This window comes from Carex rostrata, chromosome 2 (assembly GCF_964058835.1).
Source record: "Carex rostrata chromosome 2, lpCarRost1.2, whole genome shotgun sequence".
In the NCBI taxonomy this organism is placed as follows: domain Eukaryota; kingdom Viridiplantae; phylum Streptophyta; class Magnoliopsida; order Poales; family Cyperaceae; genus Carex; species Carex rostrata.
This window is the reverse complement of record NC_135919.1, coordinates 9,473,375-9,492,440: the sequence shown is the minus strand read 5'-3', so window position 1 is coordinate 9,492,440 and position 19,066 is coordinate 9,473,375. Positions and strand designations below refer to the sequence as shown.

The 19,066-nt window shown below is 34.8% G+C and overlaps 2 protein-coding genes across 3 annotated transcripts; one reads left to right on the top strand and one right to left on the bottom strand.

The window, feature by feature from the left end:
* The first annotated feature begins 3,894 nt into the window (after positions 1-3,894).
* NDP1 (Tetratricopeptide repeat (TPR)-like superfamily protein) lies at positions 3,895-8,089 on the top strand. 2 transcript variants are annotated; one of them, XM_078323326.1, is made up of 13 exons: positions 3,895-4,123; positions 4,695-4,821; positions 5,290-5,360; positions 5,490-5,536; positions 5,672-5,807; positions 5,897-5,956; positions 6,472-6,673; positions 6,777-6,838; positions 6,933-7,033; positions 7,112-7,166; positions 7,282-7,329; positions 7,524-7,713; positions 7,814-8,089. In XM_078323326.1, exons 1-12 carry the CDS (start codon positions 3,937-3,939, stop codon positions 7,697-7,699), a joined length of 1,272 nt encoding a protein of 423 aa, XP_078179452.1. In that variant the 5' UTR covers positions 3,895-3,936; the 3' UTR covers positions 7,700-7,713; positions 7,814-8,089. The 2 variants fall into 2 exon arrangements, 1 of the variants encoding a protein (XP_078179452.1); XR_013518022.1 differs by lacking the exon at positions 7,814-8,089 and having other exon boundaries at positions 7,282-7,425; positions 7,482-7,617.
* Positions 8,090-10,410: 2,321 nt separating this feature from the next.
* On the bottom strand, positions 10,411-13,057 carry LOC144573434 (L-type lectin-domain containing receptor kinase S.4-like). Its single transcript, XM_078323224.1, has 2 exons — positions 11,190-13,057; positions 10,411-10,949 (listed from the first exon to the last, which is right to left on the bottom strand). The coding sequence occupies exons 1-2, from the start codon at positions 12,965-12,967 to the stop codon at positions 10,622-10,624; spliced, it is 2,106 nt and encodes a 701-aa protein (XP_078179350.1). The 5' UTR covers positions 12,968-13,057; the 3' UTR covers positions 10,411-10,621.
* Positions 13,058-19,066: the final 6,009 nt, after the last annotated feature.

The window sequence follows — 19,066 nt, the reverse complement described above, 5'->3', positions numbered from 1 at the left end:
AAGAAATAATATTTAAACCTCCATCCATCTTGCGTCAAGTTTAATTTGATTTTTGATGATTTTAAGCAATGCAATTAAAGCTAGTTAGACTATGTAATTTATTTTTTAAAAATATGCAAGTTACACAATAAAATCAAGAGGGAATTTTAAGTATACCTCCAAACTTTGAAATTACATATTTCTCCCCGATTTTTTTATAAATATCCAAAATTAATAACAAATTACGTAATTTACCCATTTAGTGAATGAAATTGCAAATGTATCCAATCCGGTTATTGGTTAACCAAATGTTTGCTTTTTTCCAGTTAGTGGGTAACCGGGTTTGTGAATTTTTCCGGTTAGCGGGTAACCGGACATGTGCTATTTTTCTGCTTAGTGGGTAACCGGAAAGGAGTTCGGTTAACAGTGCACCGGAAATTCACTCAGCATCCGGTTAATGAAATAGCGCAAATCTCGTATCACTCGGTTATATAACCCGCAGATAGATCTCATAATTCACATGATCCTCCGTCAAACTCTGAAACTGGCCCCGCGGGATACGTGCACCCTGAGTCTTGAAGTGGGAGGATGACACGTATTTGTGTGGACCACACCATTTGTACACAAAAGATACGCATGCCGAAGAACTGGAAAGCGGGTCCACGACCAGTGCTGCAGAAGCATCACCGGACCATGCATAGATCCTCTATCGGGCTCGGTAGCGACACATAGATGTCAATACAGATATGCAAGAACGGCTCCACCCCAATTATACGGTACCGGCTGGTCCAAATTCACAATTAGATCGAGATACCACAATGGTATCCCGTCCCCGCTACTGTCTGAGAACAAACTGGACGACATCAAGTCCAAGATATATGCACGGACATACCTAAAAAAATTTAAGACAATGTGAGTACATTATTGATAGGCTAAAGCACGAATAAATTGATATATATATATATAGTTAGTTAGTTACCACTTCAGCATTTGATCGTCGCGATCAGCCGGTAGCTCCTCAAATCGTTCATGAAACTTAGATTTCAGGAAAGTCAACTCCATGCTTCTTTCATTTCCCTCAGGCCCTCGTTTTTTCATAAGTTTACTCTGCTCATGCTCTTTGATTCCTAACAACTCGAAGAGCCGGCCTTTTGCATTCCTTCCGTCTGTACTCCCCGTCACTGGGACTCCCGTAATGGGCAAACCCCACAAACATCTCATGTCCTCCAAAGTAACTGTAGTTTATCAAATAAAAAAATATAAATTTTTTCATTTTAATTATCAGTAAATTATCACGAAGAACATATTTATTTAAAGTAGTTTTGAAGTTAATACCTGTCATCTCTCTGAAGGGAAGATGAAAGATGTGTGTCTCAGGACGCCACTGCTCCACAAGTCCATGTATCAGCGCCGCATCAATTTTTTTGTGAGGCATGACTGCGATATGGTATAAACCCAATCGAATAAAAAATGGCGCGTATGCAACGTGGTACGCGGTCTGGCAACGGTAGTGCTTCACGTTTATAACCTCTTTTTTCTACATCCGGTTAATAAAAATTATAAATTAAAACCAGAATATATTTCTGAACAAGTAAATAAAAGAAATAACTAATTGCTTACCTCCTCAGAAGCCTGACACACTCTGTGACTGCTGTGCGGTATCCACAACATATCACTGAAAGTATTCTGCGCCATATCTATTTCATCATTTATTTCGTCTGCCATGCTACAAAATTAATTCAAAGTTAATTCATTATTTTCGAAATTTTTAAACTAATCAAAACCGTTTTGGATGTTTCTAATTATTTCTAAACCAATTTAGATTACCTAAATCATTCTAAACCGTTTCATAACCAATTTGCAATTTTCTAAATTATTCGGACAACAATTTCACATTGTCTTAATTAAAATTCACAATTAATTAATAAATTACCGAATGTTACACATGCATTTTTGTTATTTCCAAATAATATTCCAAATAATTATTCTAATAATTTTCCAAACAATCTTAAACAATATTCCAAATAATTCTAACTAATCTAAACAATATTTCAAATAATTCTAAACAATCTAAATAATATTTCAAATAATTCTAAATAATTATTGTAATAATTTTTCAAATAAATATTTCAAATAATTTTCAAACAATCTAATCAATATTCTAAAATATTCTAATTTGAATATTTATAAAAGTTTTGGATAATTTTAATAATAAAAAAAAAACAAACCTGATGCAAGAACCGCTCTTCCTCTGCCTTCAGCCTTGCTTCTGCCTCTCTTCCGCGTAGCATACATAACAGTCCCTATATAAAAAAAATTCACCCACGCGTCCACAGTAATTTACCAAGCGTCCACAGTAAAATGCCACGCGTCCATGCCCCATCTCTCGCGGAGCCGTGACCCCCATATCTTTCTGGTTATCCATTAACCGGTTCCTGAGTCCGGTTATCCAGTAACCGGGTTCCTATGTCCGGTTATTCACTAACCGAACTATTTCCATCCTTCCGGTTAGCATGTAACCGTGCATATTTAATTTGTCCGGGAAGTGAACCACTGGAAAGAATACCTGTTTCCGGTTATTGGAGCACTGAACTGGGTAATTTTCAAATTTCATTACAAAAAATGTTAGAATCCGTAATTAATTATAAATTTCGGGTATTTATAAAAAAATCGGTATTTCTCCCCTCTAAATAAAAAAATGATCTACAAGTACATTTTTTTATGTAGAGATCATGTTGAATGATTTGGATCGATTGTTTAAAATTTATTAACTAAGATATTGATTCATAGCACAGACTGTTTCGTACTTTGCAAAGTATTGTTGCCTCACTATATTATTTACCCTCCTAAAATTTTAAAATTCACAAATTTATCAATTTTATTGACTTTATCAATTTGATCCTTTATTAAAAATAAAAATATATAATTTGTGTAAGAAAAAGATTCCATCTTCTAACTAGTTTTTTTAGGACAAATGATTTATTTCTCTACTTGTGATACATATACAGTATCATTTCGATATATATTTATGTGTGCATTACAATTTACAAGTAAGAAAATAAACAATTTCCTCTTAAAATCAACCAATTAAAAGACTAATTGTCTCTTAAACATGCTACATTTTTTTTTTATATATTTTTAATAAACACTAAAATGAGTACTTTATTAATTTAAAATGAGTTTTAATAGAAAATAAATAAATTTAGTAAATTTTTAAATTTTTAAATTTAGAAGTGTAAATATCTATTATGAACTTTAGAAGGAGAAAAACGTAAGTTCAAAAAAAATGAGGGGTATGAAATTCGAATTCATATTCAATGAAGTAACTTAATTTTTGAATTTTAAATTGGGACCGTTCAATTCTAATCTGCGACAATCCATTCCGAAGTGGAGCATACACATTCCGAGCGACAAATTTGAATTCCGAAACGATCCCGAGCGACAAATTCGAATCGAACGGTCCCAATCTAAAACTCAAAAATTGAGTTACTTTAGCGGATCCGGACCCATGAAATTTCCCCTCCTGGGGAATCAAGTTTTATTGGACCTATTGTGGCTTTTACATAGGCCCATTCTCTTTTCTCATACTTGGAACAATCTTCAATATAGAAGAGCCCATAATCTGATCTTCCTAGAAGCCCGTAGAAACCTAAATCAGACACGTGTAACCAGTGGAACAACTTTGCAGTTTCGTTTCCCCTCCTCGGCTCCGAGTGCGTATCCTCTGAGATATCTCAACTTTTGCGTGACCGACGTGTCCGGTGCCTATTCGGGGGTGATGTAGGGGGTCAGTATTATGTGTGCTTTGAGATTCGTGCAGAGCGTATTTAAACGGTTGAGATTTTCCAAAAAGTCACGCAAAATTTGAGATATCTCAGAGGATACGAATTCCCTGGCTCCGGCATATTGTTTAAGCTCTTTCTTCATTCGTTCGTTCGTTCTTGCAAGAACGACAGTATGCTCCGCTCAGTTCTCAGAAGTGCGCTAGCGCAAAGTCAAAGGATCCAAAACCCGAAACCCGTTATCTGGCCAGCTTTACCACTGCGTCTCTATGGGACCAGTCCAGCTGCTAAGAGTCATCCGGAGCGGATCGCCGCTGAAATGATCCGATATGCCCTTGTTGACGCCCGAACCCGTCCATCAGGTTACTCTCTCTTCTCTTTCCGACTTATTTGTGTGAATTAGGTGTCTCATTTGGTCAGGTTGCATGTTCTCAATTTTACTTTTTTTTTTAAAAAAAAGAAAGAAAGTTGTAACAGCTACCTGTTTCATTAAAGAAACAATGCAATATTCTGGGAAGAAAAACAAAGAAGCAGAACCACTACCTCCTCACTGGCACCTATTCCTAGGTACCAGTATCAACTCCCTACTACTGGACACACATAAGCCCTACTGGTACCAATTACTTAGAAGCCGGATATCTACCCCTTACCAGTCTTTCCTATTTTAGTACAAGTTTGACAATATAGTAAAAAAATACATATGCATAAAACAACCATTTTTCAGTTTTGTCTCACACAAAACGTAACAGAACTTCAATGTACTGGTATCAGTTCCCTATCATCATCAGCTATTTGCAACAGGCCATGAGCTATCTTCAGCGGAACAAAATCCATGTCAGACGACAGCCAAAATTGCACTGCTTCTGTAATTTCTTGAGTCCAATTACCTGCCCAAATCTCAATTTTAATTTAATCTGTCCTTTTTGTTCAAAGCTGATTGGCGCGAGGAAGCAATGAGGATATTGGAGCAAGGTGTTTCCAATTTGGAGGAGGGAGGAGAGGGCAGTGTTGAAGCTGTTGCGATGCTTAATTTGGCTATTTCTACTTTACTATATGAGAGGTTTTGTTTTTATTTTTTATTTCTCATTAAAATCAATTTTGCTAAGTTTCCACGGAATTTTGGTTAATTTGCTAAGTTTCCATGTGAACTGGATATGTCAAGGCATGGCACGTGTGACGTGACTCACATATCCCATGCCATGACCGTTCGCATGACGTGGCCATCTTTCAGAATATTGGCACAGTACAACATGTGAACTGGACTGGTCACAACACAACACGAGTAACGTGTGATCAGGACCATTAGATCTTGATCGAAATGTGAATCTTGAATAAACTAACTTAATTGCGAAAGAAATAGTTAAATGTGACCAAAAGTGATCAGTCACATGAGGTGGTGGCATGACTAACATGCCATGACTGGCCCTCCGAATTTGGTCACGTGCACAGCAGGGCAGAAATTTACATCCGTAGAATTTATTCTTAGTTGCAAAGTTGATGACAAGAATAAAACTTTGGCATTGTTCAGGGGCAGGTTTCAAGATTCTATGGAGAAACTTGAGGCAGTTCACCGTCAGGCTCCTTCTCGAGCTTTTAGAGGTATTTTTCTTGTATGTGCATTCTGTATCCCAAGAGTATTTTGTGTTTTATACTGCTATGACTATTGATTTACATAAATAATTAAATACCATTACATGAATGATATTTACCACCTGACATCTATTTCAGTTGCTTCTTGGGAAGGCTTGATGGGTGTGCGAATGGAGATAGGACAGGTACATGTTTTGTTAGTTGGTACTTACCACTTTTAATTGTTTGTATAATATGAAAGTACTGAACTTAGCTAATTTGTTTAAAGTACTAAGAGAAAAGTCATTTATTGTTTATATTTATTTTAACTTGAGATGTAGGAGATTAGCTCAGCGGAACTAGATGATCCATTGGAGCCATCAACAAATGGAAACCAAAACAATCGTAGTCACATAAATTTACGTCCTAATGGTGTAAGAGGACTCACTGCTCTCATAAATGGGGAGATTGAATCAGGTTAAAATTTCACTTTTACTTTGATGGAACATCTTAGGGGATATAATATAAAAATATGAATGATGTGACTGAAAGTATCTGTATCTCAGCCAAATCCTTCTTTGATGGTTGTCAGGATTGCAATGCTGAAACTGCTGAAGAACATATAGGTATGTTTTCTTTTCTTTTTCTTTTTCTTTTTCTTTTTCTTTTTCTTTTTCTTTTTATTTTTTTATTATTATTTTTTTTATTAAAGGCCCCGGTACACCCCCAGCATTCCTTTAGATGCTTTTCACGAGAACTGAACATGTGTCTCTCTGTAGAGAGACGGGGCTCGCACCACTGCACTAAGCCCGCGGTTCTAACATATGGTTATGGTGTAACACATAAACACATAACAATCACTTATTATTATTACAGTCCAAATTTTTTCTTTATCTACAAAATAATTCCTTGAAACAATTGGCATGAAATAGATTGCTTTTTTGTATTTTACAAAAAAATCCCTTGAAGCTAGGTTTCTTTTTTCTTGCTCCTTTGAATATGGAATTAGCATTTCAGAATTTGTGGTGCCATTATGCGCATAAGTCTTATGCACCAGATAATTTGTCTAGATAGTTGATTTGTTTTGATCTAGTTCTTTGAGAAATGCGTAAGAGTTTTAACCAATAATTTTTTTATGCAGGAAATACACTGTTGTCTTATGGTGAATATTTGCACTGCAATGGGAATTTTACTTCAGCAAAAGACATGTATGAATTGGCTGTCAAAGCATCTAGTGCAAAAGATATTTCAAGGGAGTACATTTTAGCATCCGCAAATATGGTACCTGAAGAGGTCTCACTTGCTGGAACTTGTGCTCTGGGCCAGCTTCTGTCTCGTACCGGGTACACAGACCTTAAGTTTCTCAAGTCTTTCAAATGTTCAATCTTATGAACATGTGAAATGAAATGAAATGAAACCTTGTCATACACTGAATATTTTTATCAGAAAAACTGATGAAGCAGAAGAGCTGCTGACGAAGGCACTGACAAAAGCTGAAGCCCATTTTGGTTTGTTTATCTTCCTTCTTATTTGTTTTCCAATTTTCTGACATCTGTAAAGCAGATATTATGTAATTATGGAATTATGGTTTACTCTTTTCAGGTTCAAGTCATCTAAAAGTTGGGGTTGTGCTGACATGTATAGCTAAGATGTTTAAAGAAAGAGCTAGGTTGGAAGGTTCTAGCTCTATCTTAGTCCAAGAGGTTAGATACATAATCTCATATTTTCATATTAAAAATATGTACAGTCAGTAACAAAAATAATAAACTTATGTCTGACAGGGGTTGTACAGGAGGGCCCTCGACCTTTTAAAAGCTCCGGACCTAAATTCTGAAGGTATTGCTTTATAGAAATATGTGAATGGATCTTCAAAAGAAGATCTATAGAAAACAACTCATCTCTCTAGCATATTTTATTTAGTTGAATTAACTTTAAGACCCTTTTTTTCTAGCTAATGATGTGCCGGGGGATAAGAGGGACATAGTCGCTCTTGCCAGAGGTTCTACTCCATTAAACTACATTTTTTCTTCTTAATTTATAGTTTTGTACCAATACTATCTCATTCCTTGACTAATATATTATTGGTAAAGAAGCAGTACATGAATTAGGCCTAAGACAATTCCAAATAGAAAAACTTCAATCATTTTGGAGATTTTGACCAGGGCATGATTTATTGATGATGGATGTATGCAGGGGGATACGCAGAGTTACTACTGATACAACAAAACAGGAAAGAAGAAGGGGAGAAAATGAAGAGATGGGCTGAGTCTGTGTGGAGAAACCGCAGGTTAACTTTAGCCGAAGCACTAGATTTCTCTGAATCATCAAAACTGGCTGTTGTTGATACGCGCATCTGTCGAATTTTATAGCTTTCTTCTATGAGGTATTAAGATGTACAGTTCTTTTGCCTTTTATTCTAATTATTGCACCTTGGAGTTTCTTTTGAATTCTGCAATATTAACTGTTCAATCCCTTAATTACAGTAATACAGGATTTCACTGGTGAGAATTTCTCAAGTCTACCCTCCAAGAGTATATTTGCCAATGTATATTTTGGTTAGTTCAGAATCTTTGTTTTCTGCCACGAATGTCATTGGAGAGAAATTTTTTTCATAAAGATAGTAGGATATGAGCATAATCTGATTCTGCAGTTCCTTTAGTCCTGCGAAGCTTTATGAAAAAAGAAGCGAAGATAATTTCATCTTTACACCAAATACTTCAGCATTTTATGTTTTAATTAGAAGTGAAAATTTTAAGCTTTACTGATCCTTGAAATTTTCATAGATGGCCATTTGGATCAGATCATATCTTTTTTGTCATGGGTTATTGGCTCAATGCATGTCGAATTATCATTTTGTACTCAGATCAATTTTGAATCTTGGGTTCTTAGTTTCATGTCTAACCTAGGTTTTGTTTCATCTGGCACTTAGGATTCAGTTATGTTGTGTTCAACCTGGCAGATTTGCTTTTTAGTTGCTGTATCGACAGGTCAGATCAGATTGTTATGTTAACTCAATCCCAGATTCCCAGTCATGGTTTGATCAATCAGTCTTGACTTAATTGGATTTTGGTTTGGTGCTTTGGTCAGATCTTATTTGCTTGAAGACATCACTGTTAGTTGGTTGCATTTGGGTGGTTGACTTTGCAGGGAAAAATAAAATAAAGTGTCTAGATTGTATTTCGGTCATAAACTCTCCCAATTATCAGATTAGGTCGATAAATTTTGCTCAACTTTCTTTGGTTTCTGAGATATTTGTTCCATTTAGATTATTGTGTCCGTCTCATGTAAAAGATTATAAAAGTGAAGTCCATAAATTGGGTAAATTTGTAAAAAAAATTTAAGTATAGAGAAATTTTGAGATTTCTGAGAGGTATACATGAAATTCTCCCAATAAATAAATAGAGTACGGAATTTTGAAAGGATACAATTCCATCCCTCCTTAGACTTCTCCATTATCTCTTATTTTCCCTTTCTTGTTTTGTACTTCAATGTTTATTTAAGAAGAGACATGGAATTGGCGAAGTGGAGAATCGGGAGAGAAAAAATAAAAATAGAGGGACATGCTTATGCCATTTGCTTCTTTTTATTGACGGACAAATCGGTATAGCATGTGATGGCCCCAAGGAATGGACTAATTTGTTGACCGGGCGTTTTTGTCAAAGAAATTCAACCTAGGTATATTTTGGTGACCTAGGAATCCACCCAAGATATGCAATTATGCAAAGCATGTGGTAATGTTGCAAAACTGTCGGCAGCTTTACTCTTATCTTCAAATTTAATGTTAATCTTTCACAAAAGATAATTAAATAAATAAATGAAATCAATGTTCTCTCCTATTAAACCTAACATCTACCGTACAGTACCAGAAAATGGCACTATGCCAGAACATTCATTCATTATCTTCAAATTTAATGTTAATCTTTCACAAAAAATAATTAAATAAATAAATCAATGTTCTGTCCTATTAAATTTAAACCTAACATCTACGGTACAGTAGAAGAAAATGGCACTATGCCAGAACATTCATTCATTCATTATTATTCTCCGTGTACAATGTCTCATTACTTGGTACAAAGCTATGTTGCATGGATACGGATACGGTAATTTTGAAAAATCTAGGATATGATACGTCTATTATATATATTATTTTTATTATTTAATTATTATATTTAGATTAATAACAATCATAACTTGAACATATTTGTACAAAAAAAACTAAGGATTATATATTATATAAGATAGATACTAACATTTATCACAAAAAGTCATGTAGTTCGGTGGCAAAGTCTTTTGGCATTCAACAAAGTAACGAGAGGTCGAATCACGCTGAAGCAAAATTAATAAGAAAACCTTTGAGCCGAAGATAATTGAAGCATATACATAAAATTTCTGGGCCTAAATAGAAGGGAATGGGCCGCGCCCCTTGTTTAATTAAACATGCATGTCGGACAGGAGCAAAACTCACGTATCTCACGGTATGACGCACGTATCCTGTCGTATCCTACAGTTTGACCACGTATCGGACAGTTTGACCAAGTATCAAGGAGTCAAAGGATACGCCACGTAAGCTGATACGCCAGCTGGCTTATCGGAGCCGTATCGGGTGCGTATCCGTATCCGATACGCGTGTGATACGGATACGGAGTGTATCGGGGTAACATAGGTACAAAGGCTTTTAATGATCTAAAGCCACCCCACCAGTAACCGATTTAGAAGTTGAAGTTATAAAGATGAGAGATTAATTTAAAATTTAAATATGATAATGTAAGATCTTATCCCTAAAAGATGACATTGATTATAGCAGCTCTGTATTTACCCCATGCAAGTAGTAGGGGAGCCATTGATTGTAGGGGCGGTCTGATGAGTATCCGATCAAATTCGAGCTAACGTACAGTTAGTGCCATCCAATCCACATAAACATCCATGTGAACGACTTTTAAGTTCGCGCTAATCAAGTTTGTATGAATCATAATGCAAATCGAACGGTTCTAAACTGGCGTCGGATCAAGTTTGGTCCCATGTCCATCGGAGCGGCCCGAGCTGCTGATTGTACAAGAGAACGAAAAGAGCAGTGTTCTTCAATTCTCCTAGTAATTATCGACTATTTTTTACAAAACAAAAATTAATTATCACAATAGATAATAGTACGGTTGAATTCTCTCTGCACTAATTCACGTCTGGAGAGCTAATTAGCGAATATGGTATCAGATCTTCTATGCCAATTGCCTATGTAGCTTAATTACCATCTCACAACACTAAAATTATCAGCTAAAAATTCTATTCGACATGCTTCAACGGACAAACGGTGGCACCGGATTGTAGCCATTAGGTCCCATATCCACCTCCGATCTTTCTCCCTTGCTGCCAATGGTGGTGGTGGTGATGGACCAATTAGAATCCTTGTCAAAAGATGAAGAAGGGTAGGCTTGCACAAATGCGTCGAACCCGACATTGCTCTTTTTCTCATAATCTCTCAATTGCTCCGGTGTTGCCACTTTTGGCACTGCTGATGCATCGCCGCTATCTAGATACCTCACCACCTCCCTCATGCTGGGCCGTGCCGCTTGGTCCGGATGCGAGCACATTAGACCTACCTTTAGTGCCACTGCAACCTCATTCCTGTTTGTTAACAAATACTGTTAACTAACTTAACAAAAATCATAAGCTTGTTAATTGCATTTACCCAAGTCAAGGATTTATATATCACAGATTGTTGGAAAATTGGAGATCAATACCACTACATCTGTACTTAAAAAAAAAAAAAACTATTTGTGTTGCTTCAGAGCTCTAAGGTTAGTTTTAGTAGTATAGTAAATCCAAATAAACTTATCTAAATGTGTATAAATATATTTCTGGAACCTGTTATAATTTCCTCCTAGTTTGGGGTCCACCACGTCAGCCCAGCTACCAGCTGCCCACCGGTCCCGTACCCAATCGACCAACACAGCCTCTTCCTGTACTACTTTTGGCTCTATTGGCCGGCGGCCACACACAATCTCAAGCACCATTGCTCCAAAGGCAAATACATCTGACCCAGTAGTGGCACGACCAGTTCGAATCATCTCTGGTGCGAGATAACCGACAGTTCCAACGACACGTGTAGTGCTAGGATTGGCCCCGTGTTCATGTAACTTGGCTAGGCCAAAATCACCGAGCCGGCCATTGAAATCGGCGTCTACCAGCACATTACTCGCCTTAACGTCACGGTGCAAAACCACATGCTCCCACTCTTCGTGCAAATACAAAAGAGCCGAGGCTATACCTTGTAAGATATGAAACCTCTGACACCAACTCAGGTGTTGATTTGTTTTCTCGTGTGAAGCCATATCATCACGAAAAAGAAACCGATCAAGGCTTCCATTAGGCATGTAGTCGTACACAAGTAAAAGATCGTTGCGGCGACGGCACCACCCCTGGAGCTGTACCAAATTACGGTGGCGTAACCGGCCAATACTAGAAATCTCTGCAACAAATTCAGGCAACCCTTGCCGTGATCCATTCGAGATGCGCTTAACTGCCACTTCCATCTTGGATCCAGGAAGCACCCCTTTGTAAACCTTTCCAAAACCGCCAAACCCCAACAAATTGCTGTCCCGAAAGCCTCTTGTAGCACGTTTCAGATCGTCATACAAGAAGCGTCGGGGACCATGTTTCAGTTCCCAAGGCTCTATGATATCAGCATTTTTTATCTTGTAAATGACATAACCACCAATTGAGGCTACAACTACTAGAGTTGCAAAAATTGCTAATGCAACCGCTAGTGCAAGAGTGGTCTTTTTGGTCTTTGGTTTGGGAAGAGAAGGCAGAGAGGATAGATCCAATGATTTCGCGGCTCCATTCATTTTGAAACTCCATCCAAAGATGTAATGTGAGCTTGCGAGAAGGCCGGTTGAGGCAGAGAAGCCAATGTACATTTTGTCCATAAAAATTGGGGATAAATCAACCGAGTAAGAAAGAGTCGGTTTCTTAGGTTTCGAGGAATGAGGCGAAAGACTTACTGTTATTAGCTTTCGAACTCCATCATAATCGATCCATGCTTGAATTGTATTACCACTTTTTAGCATTATATCAATCTTTGTGCCATCATCCCCATAGTAAGAGGCATTGGTAGAACTGTTTGAAATCATGCTGTTCAAATTAATCCCAACATGGTTATCATTTATATCACTGAACTCAAAATCTTGTACCGTGTCGAACTCTACATGAAATAAATGGTTGGTTTTATTTCCTACATCAGTAGAATTGAGTAATCCAAGATACTGACTGGGTTGAGCTCCTATGAACTCCATGGAAGGAGCAATGGTGAAGGCAAGGCCATGGCCACCTAGTTTTGCATACTCCGGTACAATGGCAAATGCAAAGGCTGTCGAAAAGGAGAAGGCGGTACCAGTATCAGTGCTGAGGAATTGCAGAGGTGTTGGATAAAATGCGCGACCGATTAGTCGGCTAGTATCATTTGTCAATTTTAGAATACCAGTATTTGATATTTCAGAGACACCATTTAGCTTCAAAGGGATTTGATTGGGGTTATTAGAACTCAAACCATTGTAAAAGAACTCCTCTTGTTGGGATGTTGCAAAGAGAAAGGAATTGAAAAGGAGGAGGAGGAAGGTGAGAGTGAGGTGAGATCTAAGCATTGTGGAGGTAAGTTCTCTCTGTGTTTTTGGTTTTAAGGTTTTAAGGTTTGGTTCGTGAGAGTGAGGTGAGATCTAAGCATTTGTGGAGGTAAGGTTTCTCTCTGTGTTTTTGGTTTGAAGGTTTTAAGGTTTGGTTGGTTGCTGGTTCCTTTTACTTCTTTGATGAGGTTAGATTAGGTAGTAGTGACTGAGACAAGTGTGGGGTCTACAGGGTTAAGCATGACCTGTATGGCAAGATGTGTGATTCAGACTTTTCCTTGTTTTTTTCTTTTTTTTGAGTGTGGACTTTTCCCTGTTTGATTGTGGTAAGATGGGGAACTTTTTTATAAACTATAATTAGAAAAAAGATTTTTATGAAACTATTATGATTCTTTTATTTTTTTTGCAGCATCCATAAGAATCGAAATTGCTATTTCGGTTCCGAAATTATTATTATTATTTTTTGGAACCAAAATGTCAATTCGGTCTCAGGTATTTTTTTAATTTTTTAATGTATTTTTCTCTTGAAATATGTGAAAACGGTTAGGACCGAAATGACATTTTAGTTCTTATAGTTTTGTAAAAAAAAAAAATAATCATATTGATTTCATAAAAAACTTTTTTATAATTATGGTTTATAAAAAAAAAATTTGGGATAAGTATCCTACATTTGACGTTTGAAGAATAAAATAAAAGTAAGATTGATTAAGAGGTGAATTAATACGGATTAAGTTATTTTATTATTTAGATCAAACATAAATGAGAAGTATCTACTTTTATCAAAAAAAGAAAAAAGTCTGAGGATCTTAAAATAAAATCATTTGTTTAATTAACTGAACTAGATTATTAAAAAAAGAAAAAGAATGTTAACTGAACTAGTAACGAGGGTTACTATTTTTTTCCTTAGTTAAAGATATTCGCCAACTGGACCTGACGACAGCATTAATTGAACAATTAATTTTACCAACATATACTGGCAACATTAATTGAATGCCCGATAATTAGTTTATATCAGTCTCAAATATGAGTGAGGGGGGTGTCCGATGGGCATCGGACCAAATAGGGTTCGATGAGGGGTTTAAACCGTCGGATCTGCTTTAAGATTCGCACTCGCAATTTCGCGTCTGCTTTAAAATCCGTATACACGAATCCTAAAGCAGATCCGACGGTTTAAACCCCTCATCGAACCCTATTTGTGTCCGATGCCCATCGGAAACCCCCCTCTCCCCTCAAATATATATTATGGCACTTGCCTACTTTTATTAAGTGTTGATTTTCTATTTATCTTTCAAAACTTGTTCAATTTTTTATTTATCCTTATACTCTTCATTATATCTAATATATCTCTTAAGTCTGTCTATCCTTTTGTATTTACCCGTAAAAATTATTATCCGCAATTAAGTATTTCAGAATCTGTTTTTTCCCATTTTACCCTTCTTCTTTCTCCTGGTGTCTTTCAGAAAAACGTTCTAGGCCAGTGATATTAATCAATTTCAATCAATTCGGTTGGTTAGTAAAGTTTGTATAGAAATTTCTATAGTATCAGTGACATTGGAAAGAAGATCTAGAGTGAAAGTAATAACCAATATTTTGTGCGGATAGGACAAAGTGGGAAAGGAAATACTCTTTCTAGTCAACATGAATCCTATTTGCTATAGAAAAGATTTCGAATGTTGAAGCTTTGTACATTTGTATTAGTTATTCTCTAATTGCAATTGGAGGGAGGGCTTTCATGTAAAGCGATTGCTTGCACAAAATGATGATTTTTCTGTTGTTAATTGGATAATTTTTTTTTCTGTTGTTGCTTCTTTAAGTTCAATTTGCACAAACAATACGTTGTTATCAAATTCTTATCAAATAACATGATATATTTCCTCTATTTGAAAATATAAATATAAAGGTTGTTGATTTCTTCCATGTTATTTTGTATCATTCCAACATGTAAGAATAAACAATTCAATTTTAATACAGTACCAAAAGATGCACAGATTTGGATTTGAGGTTTGGGGATGTGGCTAACTAGCAACGGTGCAGTATGTTTGATGTGTAGTGGCTCTGTACTAACACTTGGCATAGTAAGTATGATACTGAGATAAGAGACATGGCTATTCTTTTTTTAATAAGAATTTGACCATTTGTAAATAAAACATATATAAAGTACAAATTACAAATTATTCACAAATTATACTTGAATTATTTTCGAATCACGATGACAATGAGCTGCCTTGCCAAGATAGACAGGAAGACTTTGGTTGAATATATAATATCAAGAGCTGCCAAGGTGGACTCCAAAGTCTTTCATCGGATAGGAATATAGGATGAATGAGATGATTCTTGTTGTTAAGGAAAAAGACAAAAAAGGAGTACAAATTTATTTCTATAACATGGTCCCACAGGTTAGGTTCCTTTCCAGTTGAGTGGATAGTAATGCACTCGAGATCACATGGTCAAAGTCTGAAATGGACGGTTCACCTTACCCAGAGACCAAATGAAATATTTTCTTGCTTATCAAAACCGGACAACAGGGACAGATGAGGACAATTCTTTTAGAAATTGGAAATTAAATTATTAGAAACAAGATAGATTAAATTTATTTTTATCAGTATATGGAACAAAGTTATGGAATAGTTCGGTTCTACAAGTGAGGACATATTAATAGAACTGAATTAATGATTCAGTCTTACTGAATTTTGTAGCAATAGTCACACAGTGTGAAAAATTAGTGAAATTAAATTATTGGTTTGGTTATATTGACCGCGTCTTGCACCTAATTATTCAGTTCCGTTAACTTTTAGTTCAAATGCAAATTAATTTGTGCACTAAATTCACAGCTTTTATCCAAGACAAGTAATATTTCAATAAGATCAACTCATTAATTCGGTTTCATTTATGATCATGGATAAAAAACAATATAGTATAACTAGGGTGTTCTTAAGTTCACCAAGTTCTTTTGTGAACTTAATTCTAAAATTTATTGAATTGACTTCAAATGACGAACTCAAACTATTGAAATTATTCTACCTTATGAGTGATGCGTGTACATACAAACAAATTTAAATTTTGAATTAATTTTACATAGAGTCAAGTGGTCAAAAGGTATCCAAAAAATAAATGCATTAAAATTAATTTATGAACCTTCTAATTTTGACCACTTGATTTTATACTAAATTAATTCAAAATTTTAAAATTTTCACATGTATATGCATCACTCGTAAAGTAGAAGAATTTTAACAGTTTTGATTCATCATTTCAAATCAATCCGATAAATTTTAGAGTTGAGATAGAAATTTGATAAATTTAAAAACAAATTAATTCTACTCAAAACAATAATCTATTTTGTCTCTCATAATTTGATATCTTGTAATTTTTAAATATAAAAGAAATTGCAACATGGACATGTGGGCATCGCGTGGGAGCATGGTATTTCGGTACGGATGCACTCAAGGTCTCGAAAGAAGAAAAAACACGTGACATGTGGGCCCTTCGTTAGCTGAAGTGAAGTTACGTTAGGCGACCTCTTTCCGATAGCAAACTTTTCGTTTTTTCATAATAATATTGGCGTCATTGGAGTCTAGGTAACATTATTTTCAAAATCTATTGAATCAATTTTAAATAGTGAATTCAAACCGTTTAAATTGATCTACTTTATTAGTCATGCGTTTGCATGTAAATTTATAAATTTATTTAATATCAAGTCAAGCAGTCAAATGAGTGACTTTTTAAGTTAATTTTAATACATTTATTTTTAATATTTTTATCGCTTGATTTGATATTAAAATAACTCGAAAATATAAAAAAAAAATTGCATGTAAACGCATGATTTAATTAATCGTTTGAAATTTATTCAATTAACTTTAAAATTAATATCATATGACACCAATATTATACAAACTAGACTTCTTTTTCCTCCTCCAATAACTCCCTTCCTTCGTTTGACGTGGTCCTTCTGTTAGAACGCATACCAGGGTAATTAATAAAGGCATGACTAAGTTGGAAGGATAGTTTTCTCGGATACAATTTGTGGTAAGTAATAGGCGTATATGACATAGTGATTGTGTTTCATAGTGCTAGGAGAACGAGTCAGCCTCCTTTTGCGTTAACTCAAAAGAGCATCTTTTGAGTTAATAGATACCAGCCGTCTGATTATAAATAGATCCGGCCGCCCACTGATAACATAGGGTCTTTAATTTAGTGTTTATCTAATTTGCACGAATCTTAAAGCTGATCAAGCGATATAGATACATTAACTCAAAAGATTCCTTTTTGAGTTAATGCAGAGGATACGAATTCTAGTAGAACCTTCTTATTCAGCTGAATTGATTTGAACCAATCACCATCTTCCTTCCTTTTTCATGGTTGGAAGGTAGAGAAAAAGGATGTCATAAGATAGAGGATAGAATGTCAATTCGTTTAATATGGTTGGATATCATATATCTTTTTTACTTTTTGGAAATAAGACTTGATTTGGGAGCTGATCTATACTAGATTTAGCTAGGCTAGGGGGTGTAAATGGATCGGATTTTATCTAATTTTATCCGGATCTGAATCTGAAAAATTATTAAATTATTCGATCCGTATTCGTATCTGAGACTATTTGTATCCGTATCTGTATTCGAAATACAGTAAGATTTTTAACTATCTCTATCCGACCGTTTATATCCTTAATCCACAAAAAATGTACTCTATATTCTTAAATTAATTTATTAAATTGCATATAGATATCAATAATTTATTAAACTGCATATATATATGTATTCTGATGAATAATATAACACTTTGACATAATTAGTGACTAATATTTTGATAATATGATATATTTTTTGTAACCAAAAAACTTATTATGAAAAATATTAGATTTGATTTATGAATAAAAAATTATATTTAGATGTTATTCTAAAATGTACATTAGTAATTTATTTTTAAATATCCAAATTATATTCATATATGTATCCGTCTGATAATTGATTCATATCTATATCCGAGACTATTCGTATTCGTATCCGTAACTGAAAAATTATAACGAATAAGGATACAGTTTAACCACTATCTAATATGTATCCGACCGTTTACACCTCTAGATTTGACGCATGACACTCATTTGCATGGCTGCATTGATACATAATTTATTACATAAAAAGTTAGCTATATCGTATTTATTTTTTTGAAGTAAAAGTGGGATGGCAAGTCATATACAATTATATTTTCCAAAAAAAAAATTGGATTTCGAATGTGCAACCTTACACTGAAAATTTGTTTTTTTTATCACTAGAATAAAAACTAATTCTCAAAATCGTACTTTTTTAATTCATGCATAAAAGATTTTACATACATACATATGCAATTGATCAACTACGTAAACTTTATAAAAATTACAAATATTAGCTACGAGCTAACTACGTGAGCTTCATTTGCATTGTACGAGTTATTCCTATATTTTTTATCACTTGCATGGCAGTCGACTTTATTCAATAAATTATTTATAAGAAATTTGAAAGTCTGTAAATTCTGTTTGGTTTGTGCTTTGGCCTTTGTAGTTTATACTTTTTGTTCTCTCATCTCGAAATCAAGGTAACAAATAATTAATCAAAAATATTTATTATTATCATTGATAATGAGAAGTCAACTTTCTGTTTTCATAAACTGTTGGAAAAGCAAAGTGTATTGAAAAATAGAACCATATTACATAAATTAGAATTCATAAGCAAATAACGATGCAATGTTTGTCAAAATTTTAAGAATAATTATATGAACCCTCCATTCCCATCCCCCATCTCTTAAACATATTTTAACTTTCATAAACTAACTTAATTAATTAGTTTAATTAAATTTATTCAAAACACTGTGGTTTTTCAAGTTTAATTAAATTCATAGGTGTATAATAAATTAATATTAGCAAACTAAGATATTAATACTTGCATGTCTAACTTGATATGACTATATGGGGGGACCACTCAAACTACATGGGGAGAAGAATCATACATGTTTTTAGAGGTGATTTTTTTTTTTCAATGTCGTCCATATTTCTCACAATCAATGAGGAATTTTGTGAATCTAAAACCACGAACGTATTCTACGCAATTTTATTTTTCAAATGAGATCCATGATAACATACTTTCGGGC

Bases quoted from the DNA above. Each gene is read 5' to 3' on its own strand.
- NDP1 (XM_078323326.1), top strand. From the start codon at position 3,937: ATGCTCCGCTCAGTTCTCAGAAGTGCGCTAGCGCAAAGTCAAAGGATC. The intron at 5,537-5,671 runs GTACATGTTTTG...CTTGAGATGTAG, and splicing joins TGCGAATGGAGATAGGACAG to GAGATTAGCTCAGCGGAACT. The intron at 7,034-7,111 runs GTTAGATACATA...TATGTCTGACAG, and splicing joins GCTCTATCTTAGTCCAAGAG to GGGTTGTACAGGAGGGCCCT.
- LOC144573434 (XM_078323224.1), bottom strand. From the start codon at position 12,967: ATGCTTAGATCTCACCTCACTCTCACCTTCCTCCTCCTCCTTTTCAAT. The intron at 10,950-11,189 runs GTTCCAGAAATA...GTTAACAAACAG, and splicing joins CTAGGAGGAAATTATAACAG to GAATGAGGTTGCAGTGGCAC.